This window comes from Eptesicus fuscus, chromosome 11, assembly GCF_027574615.1.
Source record: "Eptesicus fuscus isolate TK198812 chromosome 11, DD_ASM_mEF_20220401, whole genome shotgun sequence".
Classification (NCBI taxonomy): Eukaryota; Metazoa; Chordata; class Mammalia; order Chiroptera; family Vespertilionidae; genus Eptesicus; species Eptesicus fuscus.
The window spans coordinates 71,938,131-71,951,532 of NC_072483.1; the positions used below are offsets into that span (position 1 = coordinate 71,938,131).

General features: G+C 57.2%; 1 protein-coding gene across 4 annotated transcripts; it reads right to left on the reverse strand.

Annotated features, from left to right (window-relative positions):
• Nucleotides 1-5,801: 5,801 nt before the first annotated feature.
• Nucleotides 5,802-13,105, reverse strand: GMPPA (GDP-mannose pyrophosphorylase A). 4 transcript variants are annotated; one of them, XM_054723439.1, is made up of 13 exons: nucleotides 13,055-13,105; nucleotides 12,134-12,193; nucleotides 11,931-12,028; nucleotides 10,883-10,986; nucleotides 10,451-10,637; nucleotides 10,044-10,103; nucleotides 8,500-8,630; nucleotides 7,344-7,478; nucleotides 7,142-7,239; nucleotides 6,918-6,964; nucleotides 6,624-6,716; nucleotides 6,365-6,533; nucleotides 5,802-6,076 (listed from the first exon to the last, which is right to left on the reverse strand). In XM_054723439.1, the coding sequence occupies exons 2-13, from the start codon at nucleotides 12,171-12,173 to the stop codon at nucleotides 5,976-5,978; spliced, it is 1,263 nt and encodes a 420-aa protein (XP_054579414.1). In that variant the 5' UTR covers nucleotides 12,174-12,193; nucleotides 13,055-13,105; the 3' UTR covers nucleotides 5,802-5,975. The 4 variants fall into 4 exon arrangements, with proteins under 4 accessions (XP_054579414.1, XP_054579415.1, XP_008143348.2 ...); XM_054723440.1 differs by having other exon boundaries at nucleotides 12,134-12,188; nucleotides 13,055-13,101; XM_008145126.3 differs by having other exon boundaries at nucleotides 12,134-12,188; nucleotides 12,917-13,094.
• Nucleotides 13,106-13,402: the final 297 nt, after the last annotated feature.

Here is a 13,402-nt window from a genome sequence, read left to right on the forward strand (position 1 = left end):
CAGTCATCACAGGTCACCCCCGCATGGATCTCAGCCCCCCACACACACCCTGGCCGTGTGTGGCACTTTGCTGGGATTGTCCCCAACCTCTCATCAAAGTAGCATCCTCAGGGGCCCCAGGGCTGAGCTTTCCCACAAGCCAGCACCCCCAGCTGGGAAGATAAGACCCCTGGGGCCAGGGGCTGCATCTGGCAGGGTCCCCAAAAGAAAAGTGGGGTTAGCACTGGGAGCAGCTGCTGATAGTCCCCCTCTCTCTGCCCCCTGTCCCGCAGCCCCTCCCATGCTTTCCCCTCCCTGCTGGACTTTTAAGTCTAGACCCTTCCTCCCCCACTCCTTGTCCTCCCCCAGCCTCTCTCTTCCCCTCTCTCCTAGTATTGATTTTTCTTTGCTTTTTTTTAAAGGTGATTTAATTGCTTTTTTAAGGTTATTTCAGTCTGGGGCTCAGCCAAGAAAGCGGGGAGCTACTCCCCAAGCTTTCCCCAGTACTCGTTGCTGCCCTGGACTCAGTGCACATCCCTAAGTTGCCCTGCCTTCCATTGAGATCATAGTCATACTCCCCACAACACATCGGCCTCCATCAGGAGCCAAAAGCACATCCTCTTTCCTCCCGAGGGCCTGGCAGGGAGCCTTCAGCCTCTAGAGGGAACGAAGTTGGGTGGTAACTGGTGTGGGGGGAGGAGCGGGAGCGCCGGGGCACTGGAAAGTGGAAGGGCATGCGCCCCCACCATTGCCCCACAGACAGCTGTCTCCAGCTGTCCCACGTCCCCATCATACAGACTCCCAGGAATCAGGCTATGCGCAGTGGGAGCCCCCCACCCCATCCTTTCAGCCCACCCTTTGGTCTCCCCGCGCCCTCGGCTTCTCCAGTGTCTCCTGTTTCCCCCCTGGCCCCCTACACCCGCTCTCCCTCTGGCCCCTGTTCTTTCTCCCCTCCCTCTCCCTGCTTCCCTGCCCGCCTCCCTCTCTGCCCGGCTGCAGTTGGGTGATAATCTCCCTCATTTAGCCTCCTGGCTGCTTCCCCGGCTCATTGCCCAGCTGGTCCCTGGGGCCCGGCCCAGCTTCTTCCCCACCCCCACCCCCAGCCCAGCGCCCAAGCTCTCCCATCCCCTCCCTGCCCCCGCCCCCCGCCCCGCTCCCAGGGGACAGGCTGCCCCCTGCAGTGAGCATCAGGGCCAAGTGTAGCTGGCCAGAACCTGAACTGGGTGTGATCAAAATGGGAAGGGCTGTGAGGGATTCCAGCTGGGAGTGCGAGTGCCCCGTACAGAGCGGGGGCCTTGGTGGTGGGGTGATTACAGGGTCTGGCTGTGAAGCCTTAGCCAGGTGTCCTCTGTCCCCTGTTGTCCCCATTCCCCAGATTTGTTTCCAGTTCAATTCCCCCCCCCCCCCCCCCCCACGGGATGAACTAGGCTTCCAGACCAAGAAAGAGAACGGTGGATGGACTGCGAGGTGAGATTAGTGTGGCATTTATACAGCCTGCCGAGGCAGGGCATGGGAATGGGGGCAGAGTGACGGAGGTGACGGGGAGGGCAGAAGGGTTCTGACTCAGAGCACCTGGGAGGGGGCAGGAGGTGTTATTCGGGCAAAACAAAACCTCCCAGAAGGCAGCTTGTGGGGCTCCAAGGACCCCTCCAGGTCTTCCTGCATCAGGGCTGCTGGGCTCTGTCTCTTCTCCCAGCACAGGGACCCCCCACGCTGAGCTGCATTCGCCCTTTCCCACCACATGTGGCCCCAACTCCTTGTCTTGGTGGTCCCATTCTAAATGACATGACCCCCAAACTCCTAGAAAGCATTCCCCTGGAGAGAGTCCCCAGCCTCCCTCCTGGTCCCAAAGGACACCCCCTTGCCATCCTCAACAGCCCAGACACCTGTTCCAGCCCCGGCTCTGGTGCGGACCAAGGGATGAGCCAGTGTGGGTGGGCAGGGACCACGCTGGGGGGTGGAGGCCGGGACTGGGCCAGGCCTGGCTGGTGAGCAAGCAGCGGTGACAAACGGGCTGTGCGGGGGCTGAGGGGCGGGGGGCGGACCGCGGCTGATTTATCTGGGTTATTTATGCTGCGGACGAGGCAGGAGAAACGGTTAATGAGAGTCCCGGAGAAGGGGGGTGGGGAGGCCCGGACGTGATCTGAGGCGACTTAGGAGGGTTAGTGTCCCACCACCAGGCCCTTCCCCCACTGCCCCCTGCACTCTGCACCCCAGACCCCATCCTAGGGCCAGCCCAGACCCCACTCCTGTGGCACCCTCAACCCCCTTTGGGATGCCCACACTGAGACAGTGGGTCACTAGGGACTGAAGGAGACCAGGTCCAGGATTGAAGGGCGGCTGGAGGAACTGGGGAGGGGGCCAGGAAAGGGAGGGCTGGGAAAGAAGAAAGATAAATCTTGACTGGACAGAAACTGACCAAGTCTGTGGGGCCTTTGGGGTAGGGGTGTTGGGGGGGGGGGAGGCCAGTGTAGCAGTGGGTAGGCAGCTGGCAATGTCGGAGCTGAGGCTGGAGAGAGGGCATTGGGGTGCAGATCTGGTGTCAGCTAGGAGCCATCTCCCGGCCTGAGAGGCGGGGGAGGGGGGGGGCAGTGCAGGTCAGAGCGAAGAGAGAGCCAGGGAAGGAGCGGGGAGAAGATCCAGAAGAGGAGGGGGAGAGGGCTTTGCAGTAGTGAAAGCTGCTGGGAACAGATAAGGCGGCACAGCAGCAGGAGGGATTAAAGCGCTGAGGGGTGGGGGCGGGGGCGGGGGCGGGGGCGAGGCAGGGAGGAGAGGGTTGAGGGCAAGACATCAGGACCAAGGAGATGATGGGAGAAACGAGGGCTGCCAAAAGGGCAGGATTTAATCAGGAACCGAGAGGTGATCACCCAGGAATGAGGGGGGATAGAAGGGACCCCAGCGCATCTCCTGCGGGGGGTGGTCTTTTCAACCGTTGGCGAGTCCCATACCCTGCACATGTCAGAGGCAGCCGAGCTAAGCAGAGGGGGGCATTGCTGAGGGTAGGGTGCTGGTAGATTGTTGGGTGGGAGTAAGTGACAGAGGCCAGCCCTGGGAGCTGCTGAGCTCCTGGCAAGAGTGAGGGCACGCAGCGCCTCCTAGAGGTGGCCAGTGAAACCCATGGTCGCGGGGAACGTCTGTAGGGTACCCAGCCAGCCTGTCCTTGGATGGAGACCTCATCGTGCCCAGGGCGGCAAGGACCCGCATTTCAAGGGGGGTTCTTTGTGGGGAGAGGTGTGGGCTCGGAGGGAGGGCAGGTAGCTTCCCCAGGCTGGCGCCCTGGATGGGAAGCCCCTTACCATCTCCAGCCCTCCTGTTCCCCAAGGGGAGGGTGAGACCCCTGCTCCTTCCAGGAGAGTGTCTGCAGCAGCTCAGAGGTGGTGGAGGTGACGGAGGGGGGCCTGGAGGGAAGGAAGAGGAGGAGTAGAGGGGGCAGGGGGAGGGGAGCGGGGGTGGTGGGTGGGGCAGAGTAATTGCGTGTTTGTCAGTTCTGTCTGCACTCGAGGGAGCGTGTGTGGTGGTGGGTAGAGCTTTGCCACTAGGAGTATGTCTGTTGGCAGAGGTGTCAGTGTGTCTGTCTCGGGGGTCTGGGCTCTCCTTGGCCTCCGCCCCCTTTGTGTTTTGGGGAAGGTGGCTCTGGGCACACCCAGCTGTGCTCCGTGCTGATGCGGCAGATGTGGCGGGCCCCAGCTGTGTCTGTTTCCCGGAGAGGAGGAGGGGGATGCAATCTGCTCCCCCGATAATGGCTGCTAAGTGCTGGGGGAGGAGGTGGAGAGGGGGGTGGGACTGGGGCCCAGGGCAATCCCACCAAAGGGGCAGGGAGGGATGAGGGCTGGTCCCCGCCCACCCTGTCCTGGCCAGCCTCCTGGCAAGCTGTGTTCTTGGCTTGGCCTCTCCCCTGGTTGGTTCTGGAAGCCCATCCAAACCTCCCCGTCCCAGCTCTCCTCTCCAGGCGCCCCATCCAGCTTGGTGCCAGGGACCCACCCCTCTCCCCGGCCCCCAGCTCGCTCCCCCTCGCTGATTTTACAGAATAATCTTTTTATGGAAACAGAGAAAAGCACTAATGGCAGGAGCGCACCCCTCCCCCGCATCCCTCCCCTCCTCATCCCCCACTTCCCACCCCAGTTCCCTCAGTTCTCCCTTCTCAACCCCTCCAGGGGGCCAGCACCCTTACAGTGAGGTCCCAGAGGTGATTGAGAAGGGGGCTCCCTGCTCTCTCCCCTCCAGAGGCAAGGGGGCTCCCACATCCTGGGCCCTGAGGGCTGCCCTCAGAGCTGGAAGGGGCTCTAGGCCCCCTCTTTCTTAGTCCCCCCTCCACCTGAGCACAAACACACAACAGTGGCTCCATCAGCCTGGGGGGCATGTTACAGCTTCACTAGCCCCCTCCCACTTTGAACACTGACCCTTTCCCCTTCCAGTGCCTCCCCACCAAGTCCCCACCCCCACTGGGCATAGGAGGGGGGTCCTGGGGGCCAGGGCCTGACACAGACTTATTGGATTTCACGGTGTTTTGCTGAGAAAATAATTAAATTATCATATTTATGATGGAGCTGCCATGGCCTCTGCCAACCATTCAGAACAGAAGGGTCAGGACTGGGGGGAGGAAAGAGAAGGGACCCAGTCCCTTCCTCAGGGAGTTGACCCCAGGCCCAGAGTAGGCACCTGCAGCCTCCTCCCAAGCCCAGCAGAGGTGATGGAAGGTCTGGGCTGCAGGAAACAGGAAGGGGCTGAGTCAAGGCAGGTTAGAAGCCACGCCTGCTAGAACCCTGGGTCATTTCCCAGGCGCTCTCATCCAGCCTGCAGGACCTGAGGGCCTGGGAGGTCACTTCTAGCCCAATCCCCATGTCACCCTCAGCCCCAGCTGCTGAACAGCTCATCTTCCTAACCGCCTGGCTATGAAATCCTGGGCTCTGTCCCAGGCCCTGGTGCTGATAACAAGGCTCAGCACCCTGCAGCCTGCTGCCAGGACCCCCTCCTCCCTCCCACCCACGCCCTGCCCCCCCATTCTCTTCGGGTAATTAGATTCCTCTCAATTAGCAGATTACGATCATTACCAGCTCATCTGGCAACTAAGCTCCGCACCCACAGCTGGGGAAAGGGGGGGCACCAAGAGGGGCACGCGGGGGTCATGGGCAAACAGGAGCGGTGCTGGGTTTCTCTGGGGTTTCAGGAATGTGGTGTGGAGGGCTGGGACCTCCCAGAGACAAAGCCAGGATGGTGGGAGGTGGCAGGTGTCCTCTTCCCCCAAACAGCTCTGCCTACGGTGATTACGGAGGGAAAGGCACCAGCTAGGCCCACCGTGCCTGCCAGGGGAGAAGACAGACACCAAGCTCTGGTGGGCGAGGGGGAAACACCACTCTGCCAAAAAAGCTGGGCCAGGAGCGGATGGAGCTGGCAAAGCAGAAAACAGGGTGGGCCAAGGCAGAAACTGAAGACGGGGGGTGTCTGTGATCCAATCTCCGACTTGGGGCTCCCAGTCCGTGTCCGCCGCCCCTACCCGACTGCCCAACTGAAATCCTTTACCCTTCCCGTGGCAAGTCCTCCACTCCCAGGTCTGAGCCAAACCCAGTGAAGAGGAACAGGGAGGCGGGCAGGCAGGCAGCATCAGGGTAGGGGTGAAGGCGGGGCCGGCAGGCTGGGAGCCTTGAGGGCCTTTCTCTGAGCAGCAGCGCTGAGGCTGAGGCAGTGGGAGGGGGAGATTTACCAGGGCTCCAGATTCATTATTCATGAGCCCGCAGCAATGACTCCAATTTAAATGCTAATGTGGGGGGGCCTGACTCAGCTGCCCCCCTTCCACCCCCACACCAGTCCAGGCACAAGCTGAGTCCTCACTGGCTCCAAGGTTCATGGGGTTTATTAGGGAGCAACGGAGAGGGAGGCCGAGTCCTCCACCCACCCACGTTGCTCCCAGTGTGTGAAGATTCTGCCTGGCTTCCCCAGGTCCAATCTGGATAGAGGCTGGAGGGGTAGGAGTTGGGGGGGCCTTCTGGCGGCCCCCTTCAGAGGATGATCTGGTTGGTAAAGCTTCGGCTCAGCTCCTTGTGTGGTAGAACAATCGAGTTCAGGATGAGCACCTCAGCAGGGATCCGGACGCGGCAGCCTGCAGTGTGGACGAGGGCACCAGGAGGAGGCCATGGGGAGAGGAAACCAGGGGCAAGAAGCTGGGGAGCCACTGCCATTAGGGGGGATCCCTCCCTGCCCATCTGTGCCCTGGCCCCATGCCCCCAGTGACGCACACAGGGCCTGGCACACAGCAGGCACTTGGTAAATGTTTGCTAAAGGAAAATACACACACACACACCCTCACACAAGCACAAATTCTCCCCGTAGAGCCCACCCATCACCTGAGGTGGTTTCTCACAGCCCTGAGTCCCCTGGGAAGCCATACCCAGGATGGTGATGGCAGGCAGCAGCTTCCCATCCTTGAAGAGGCTCTCACTGTCCATGTGGGCCCGGGGGTCGTTGGGATTGGGGTCATTGGGGGTACCCTCCACGCGGGCCCAGCGCCCCACAGTGCTCCCCCAGCCCACAATGCTGTGCAGCACACACGTATGCTCCTGCCAAACAGGACAGTGTGAAGTGAGGGGGCAGAGTCCATGGGGTTTCCCCTCTCCCCAGCTTCTTGGGGCACATGCTGGGGTGCCTACCTGCAGCGTGGCTCCATGGAGGACAATGCTCTCTCGGAGCCGCACACCCTCGCCCACAGTCACCCCCTCCCCAATGGAGACGTTGGGGCCCAGCTGTGGAGAGGAACATATACCATAAGCCCTGGCGGGGGCGGGGGCTTGGAGGACCCCAAATCCAACCTGCTCATAAGGGGAAAGGAACCTACTTGAGGCCATATGACAGGATGTGACAAACATAAGAGACCTGTACTCCAAGCTCTGGAGATACCCACCCCACCCCACCCACCTTCCTCCCTGGGCTGGGCCACTGCTTACCACAGCTGATGGGGCCACCTTAGCCGTGGGGTGGATGTAAACATTTCCTAGAAGCAGAAGAGAGGACCTGGAGACAAATGCCCCAAACCATATCTGGTTCAGGGAGGGCAGGGATCCAGATTTCACCTCTGGGTCTGAGGTCCAGAGTCAAAGCTCTGAGGGCAGAGGAGATTGCGGGGGGGGGGGGGGGGGGCAGAGCTTAGGAATTGTGGCAGGATGGGTACCTCGGATCCGCGGCCCCCCTGGGCTGTGCTTGGCCAGGCGTTCGGGGTGAGTGAGCTGGTACTGACCCAGATAGAGGCGGGAGGCATAGAGGGCTGAGCTGGGAGCCACAAAGTAGAGCAGGGGCTCAGGGGCCAGCAGGGCCTGTGCCCACCGTCCTGAAGTCTCAACCCCCAGACACCCCATCAGAGGTCTCCCCCATACCCTGCAGACTTGATCTGGCTCCAGATACCGTCATTAAGGTGCACGTAGATCTGGCCCTGCCCAGCCAGGGCTGAGAACACGTCCTGCTCCAGGCGGATGGTGCCTGCCCCCCGCCACAGGCCTGAAGAGTCCTCCCTGGTAGAGGGGACAGGATGCTGACATCAGTTCCCCAACTGAGCCCAACTGGGTGGCCGACAGTCTCTCAGGAAGGGGAATCAGAGGGAACCCCACTAACTTGCAAGGCCTGGTCAGATCCTCTCCCAAGGATGCTCACCTCCCAGGAGGGTCACCCACCACTCAGCCCCTCACTCTCCCAGCTGGGGATTATCCCAGGGGAGCCCCAGGCATAGATCTGCTGCCCATCCTGCCCCATGTCCAGAAGGAGTTCGACCAGACATGGCTCCCCCCAATTACCCCATTATCCTCCCATCCACCCCTCTAAGCCCCACCTCTGGTCCCTCCCTCTCACTGGATGGAATGAAACACAGACAGACTCACCCCAGAGGAAGGCAGCTGGTGAGGGCAGAGACAGTCACAGAAAAAGAAGGAGAGAGAGATGGTACAGATGCCAGTTCAGCAGAAACAAAGAGGCCAGGAGAGATGGAGAGAGAAGCAGAGATAAGAGTGGGAGTGAAAAGATGGCGATGAGGGAATGAGGCATGGGAGGTGATGAAGGCAGGGGAGCCAGAGAAGGGAACCGTTCCCAGGCTTAGGAGGACCACCCTGGGATTGTGGTCTGTGGTGAGCATAGCTCCCTTTAGGGCACTATACTCCAAAGGGAGCCTCCTCAGCCTGAGAGTGTGTGTGCGCGCGCACGTGCACACACGCATGCCTGCACCCAAACATATGTGCACCCAAGTGTGTGTGTTACCGTCTGTTCTGAAAGACATCTCTGGGACACTCAGGGCTTGAGAGAAATGGACCAGAAGGGGAGTGGGCAGGTGGTGACAGAGGAGGAACTGGGATGGATAAGGAAGAGGGACAGAATGAGGTTAGAAGGGGAGGAACTGGAGAGGCTTGGCTGGAGATGACAAGTAGAAGGGGAGGAGGAAGGGAGGAGGAAGATGAGCTGGCTGAGATGGAGCCAGCAGAGACAGGGACAGGGGGGCTGTGACTCAGGGTACTTGGAGTTACAGGGCCATGGGGTCTGCCTCACAGTTGCCCATTCTGCTGATTACGCTGGAAGACGTCCCGAAGGGGCTTCAGGGCTTCCGGGGAAAAGAGGTAGATGCCGCAGTTGATGATGTCACTGACAAACGTGCTGGGTTTCTCCACATAGTGCAGGACCTGAGGACAGAGCGGGCTGGGGTCAGCAGAGGAGGGGCCACGGCCACCATCCCCTAAGACCCTCCAAATCTCCAGGTCCTCCTGTTGCCACGGGAGTCTTCCTAAAATGCAGAGCGTACCTTGTCACTGTCCTTCAACTTCACCTTCAAGATAAGTCTGAACTGTCCGCCTTCTTCCTCCCGATCCTCCCCACCTCCCAGCAGTTCCAGAACACAACTCCATGCCACGGCATGCCGGTGCCTTTCAGAATGCCCTTAACCAACTCTTCGTCTGGAAACTTGGCTTTCAAAAACCCAGTTGACATCGTCACTCCCTCTCTAAGTACACTCTTGTCTGCCCCAAAGTCAGCTTCTCAGCTCTGGGCACTCCTGTTCTCTGGCCACACCTCACCCACCCACAGTGGCACTTGTGTCATCTGCAATGGTCAGTTTTTGATGTCTCTCCCCCAGACTGAGGGCTCCTGAGAGGCAGGGTTGTGTCTTTCCAGCTGTTTCTTTCACACCTAGTTAGTGCCTAACACAAAACTCTGTGTGTGTGAATATCCTATATAATAAAAGGCTAATATGCAAATCAACTGAACGGCAGAATGACCAGTTGCTATGACACGCACTGACCACCAGGGGGCAGACACTTAACACAGGAGCTGCCCCCTGGTGGTCAGTGCGCTCCCACAGGGGGAGCACTACTCAGCCAGAGGCTGGGCTCATGGTTGGAGATAACTGCTTAAGCCGTCAGTTGGACATCTCCTGAGGGCTCCCGGACTGCAAGAGGGTGCAGGCCAGGCTGAGAGACCCCCACCCCCCACCCACCCTGAGTGCATGAATTTTGTGCACTGGGCCTCTAGTATATATAATGTATTCACACATGAATTTTTAATACTAAAACCTGAACAGACAAAAGGGGTGTATGAAAGTCAGTGAGGCTCCAAAGCAGGGAGTTTCAGAGATAGGGACAGAGATCCCCAGCCCCACCCCTGCCTTGCTAATTATGCTCCCACCTCCATAATTCTGGAGGCACTATGCTGTTTCCTGCCTCCATGTCTTTGCATATATCGTTCCCTCTACCTGCAATGCCTTCCTGTCTCCTTCATGCTGACAAATTTAACTCAGTTCAGACCTCACCTCCTCCAGGGAGCCCTCCCCACCTCCACCAGGTAGGCTGGGTAGGGGCCCTTTTTGTGTTGTCATAGCACCTTGTGCATATATCTATTGGAGCACCACACTCATGGCATTTATCTATTACCTCTTCCTAATCTTTCTTAAAGGGACAGAAGGGAACAACTGAGGGTGTGCCACACCTGTTTGACAAGATTGGGGCCCACCCCATAGCATTCCAGCATTTTCCAGATGCTGAGGAGTGGGAAAATGATGATACACAGAATAAGCACCCAGCCAGCCTCCTCTCTGCTCTTACCTCATGTGTCTGTGGATTCTCTACGATGCAGCCATAGTTGAGGGACTGTGTCCTGTTAGCCTGAAAGACAGACACGCCGAGGCAGTGACCTGCCTGCTCCAGGGCAGCAAGGTCTGTTTTCTCTTTCTTGCTTCCCCTCTCCTATAGCACCTGGCACGTAGCTCCGCCACTGACAAGCCTTCAGATGGGGTGAGTACTGACAGCTGCCCTCCCCGCTCTACTTCTGAGCAGCTAAAGGGCTCAAGGTCTCTCTCTACCGCCACCTCCATTACTGCAGGGTTTCTAGCACCTACCCCTCCTGACGTGCATTCCCACTCCAACTCCCTGTTCTGGCCCTGCCTCCCGAACACCCTGCATTCCAGGAACCTCTCTGGATCACCCCCTCGACACCCTCCAGCCCCCCTCACCGTGGTGCCCAGGAGCAAGAAAGGGTGAGGCTGGTGTCTGTGCGCAGCCAACATAGCGCTCAAGGGGAAGTCGGAGCAAACATCAGCGTTGAGCACGAAGAAGGCCTCAGGGCCCCCAGCCAGGATCTGATCCCGGAAGTGGTAGAGACCACCTCCTGTGCCCAGAGGGGCAAATTCCTGCAGGTACCTGTCCCCAGAGACCCCAGAGCCAGCTCAGTGAGATCAGAGGAGTCAGATACCATGAATCTGGGCACTGACCCCTCCTGTTCCCAGGATATGCCTGCCCAAGGCCCACAGAGAAACTCAATATAGAAACCTCCTAGTGTGTGAGGGTGACTTCTGGCAATGCTGACTCAACCCACTCCTGAGAACTCAGATGCCTAGGGCACTGCTCCCCCACCCCAACACAGCACATGCACACCAACACCTGACCTGACCGGAAGGTTAAACTCTTGCTGTGCAGCTTCTAGGAACCGGGTAAGTGCCTCATCAGGTTGGTAGAAGCCAATGAGCAGAATCTCCTGCATCCCAGGGACCTGAGGTCAAGGGAAGAGATTGAGAGAAAAACAGCATCTGATAGGAGGGAATTATGGGAGGGAGAAATCCAGGGTACTGGCCCAAAATCCAGAAACCACACGTTTAGTCTCAACTATGGCCTTGGGCATTCATTTTACCATGCTGGTCCGATTTCTCCTCTGGACAATGACCAAGTTAGAGTCTATTTCCCTTAACTAAAAGACTCTCAAAGTTAGAGTCTTTTCATCTTTTATTATTCTATTATCTCCCCCCACCCCCAATCTGAAGTGGAGTTCACCCTAGGAAAGATTTTGCCTATCAAGCTACATTACAGGATAATCCATTCATTTCCCCCATATTTATTATCTGTCAATCTGAGCTTAAGATCACCATGAGGTTAAGGATACCATTTATCAAGTGTCTACATTGTACTAAGTACTTTATAAACATCATCTTTAAGCTTCGCAACCCCACAAAGTAGGTCTAATCACCCCCACTTTACAAATAAGGAAACTAAGGCTGAGAAAGGGTGAGAAATTTGCTCAATTCCTTTTAGCAGGCAGAGACTGGACTCAAATCAACCTTGCCAGTCCCAATACCAAAAGCAATAAAGGAATTAGCTCCATAGTGAGCAAGAGTAGCATGATTCTGTGCTTTGTTATCATTAAGGTTTCTCATGCTACGGCTTTAAGTTGTCTCTAAGATTCCTGCCTAATCTCACATTCCATAGGAGTGAAATATGAGCAAGAAGAAGCCAGACAAGAGGCTAGATTAGGAGAAGACGCATGACAACTGCATTGCACAACTGGTGGTGATGGTGGAGGGAGATGATGCATAGTGTCATTTGTAAATGGTGGTCCCTGGAGTTATGCCTGGTGGGAAGAGGTCATGGTTGCTAAAGGGGGAAATAAATATAGCATGAAGGAGATGAATGGAGGTGGGAAAAGGGAGCTTACGGGATTACCTGGGCACAGGCCTCAATGTGGTGCTGAATCATAGGGACCCCTGCCACTGGAAACAGGGGTTTGGGCACCTCAAAAGACAAAGGCCTGAAGCGAGTCCCTGAGAGAGGAGAGAGAAGCATATTTTTGTTTTCTGCTTCCCTCTACCCCCACTCCACCAACCACTCCAGCCCAACCGCCTCCCGACATTCCCCTGGCCCCTCACCCTTTTGAGGGCCTCCAATCAGGATCACAGCTTTAAGCATGACGGCAATTGCTACCTAAACTTCAAATAGCAAAGAAAAGTTAGGCTCAGATCTCACACCCCAATCCTGGAACCCCACTCATACCCCAACTAAACCCTAAACCCAAAATAGCAACACCAAGCCCTCCCAGGATATAAATTCAATTTAGTCCCTCCCTGGGCACACCATCTCACAAATCTCACACATCTCAGATCCCAACCCCAATCCAGTCAGCCTTCAAACCTCACAGTGATTCCTCCCAAATTCTGAAATCCACACCCCGCAATTTGATCCCTAACAGACTTCCTTCTGGCTGAAAACTCAGCAAACTCCAAAACTCAGCAATAGACCTCCTTCTCACACCCCAAACCTTCAAAAACCAAACCCCCAAACCACTGATTACCCAATTGGTCCATCCTCCCTCTAGATATTAAGCCCTGAATCCCAATAGTGAATCCTGATATTGGACCTCAAATCCCAAGTGAGCCCCAAATATTTCACTACAGTCCTAAGAGTCCACTTTAAGTAACACTGATCTACATTTGACAACTCCAAACCCTGGCAAAAACCCTTTTTATGCTGAACCTAAATCCTAAAATTAACCTCTAGGTGATGATCCCTGAATCAAAAAGACAGGTTCCCTTAGCATCCCAAACACATTATGCCAATTCCCTGTGTCCCAAGACTGACAAGTGCTGAATCTTTGGGTTCAGAGGACTGACTGATTGCTGACCCTCTGAACCTCACAACTAATAAACCCTAACCTCGCGTATCCAGGGTTTGTGGGACCAGTACTGCATCCGACGTGCGGAGAGCCAGCCGGGACCTCCGGACCGCCCTTCGTCTAGGGGCCGTGCCCTGCCCTCTGCCCCTTTCGCCACCCCTCCATCCGATCTTTTTACCACTAGTCCCCTTTCTGCCAGCTCTGCCGCCCGCTACTGCTAGCTCCTTCCGCGCACGTGTCTTCTCGCAACTCGCGAGAACTTCGCAGAGTCTGCCGGGAATTGTAGTTCTTAAGTTCCTCCCTTGTTCCAACTGAGAAAGAGGTGGAACTTTTGGAAGAACATGGAGGCGTGGCCAAGGGATTGAAGGGGAGGGTGGAAATAAGAAGAAGGGTTCAGCCTGAGAAGCCGAGGCCGGAACCTGGGTTGGGATCACGAGCTGTCTGGGGACGGGCCCGGGGGTAGTAGTTCAAGGAGAGAAAGTAGGTCACAGGGGAAGCGAGCCTGGAGACGAGAGTGGGGTGTGGT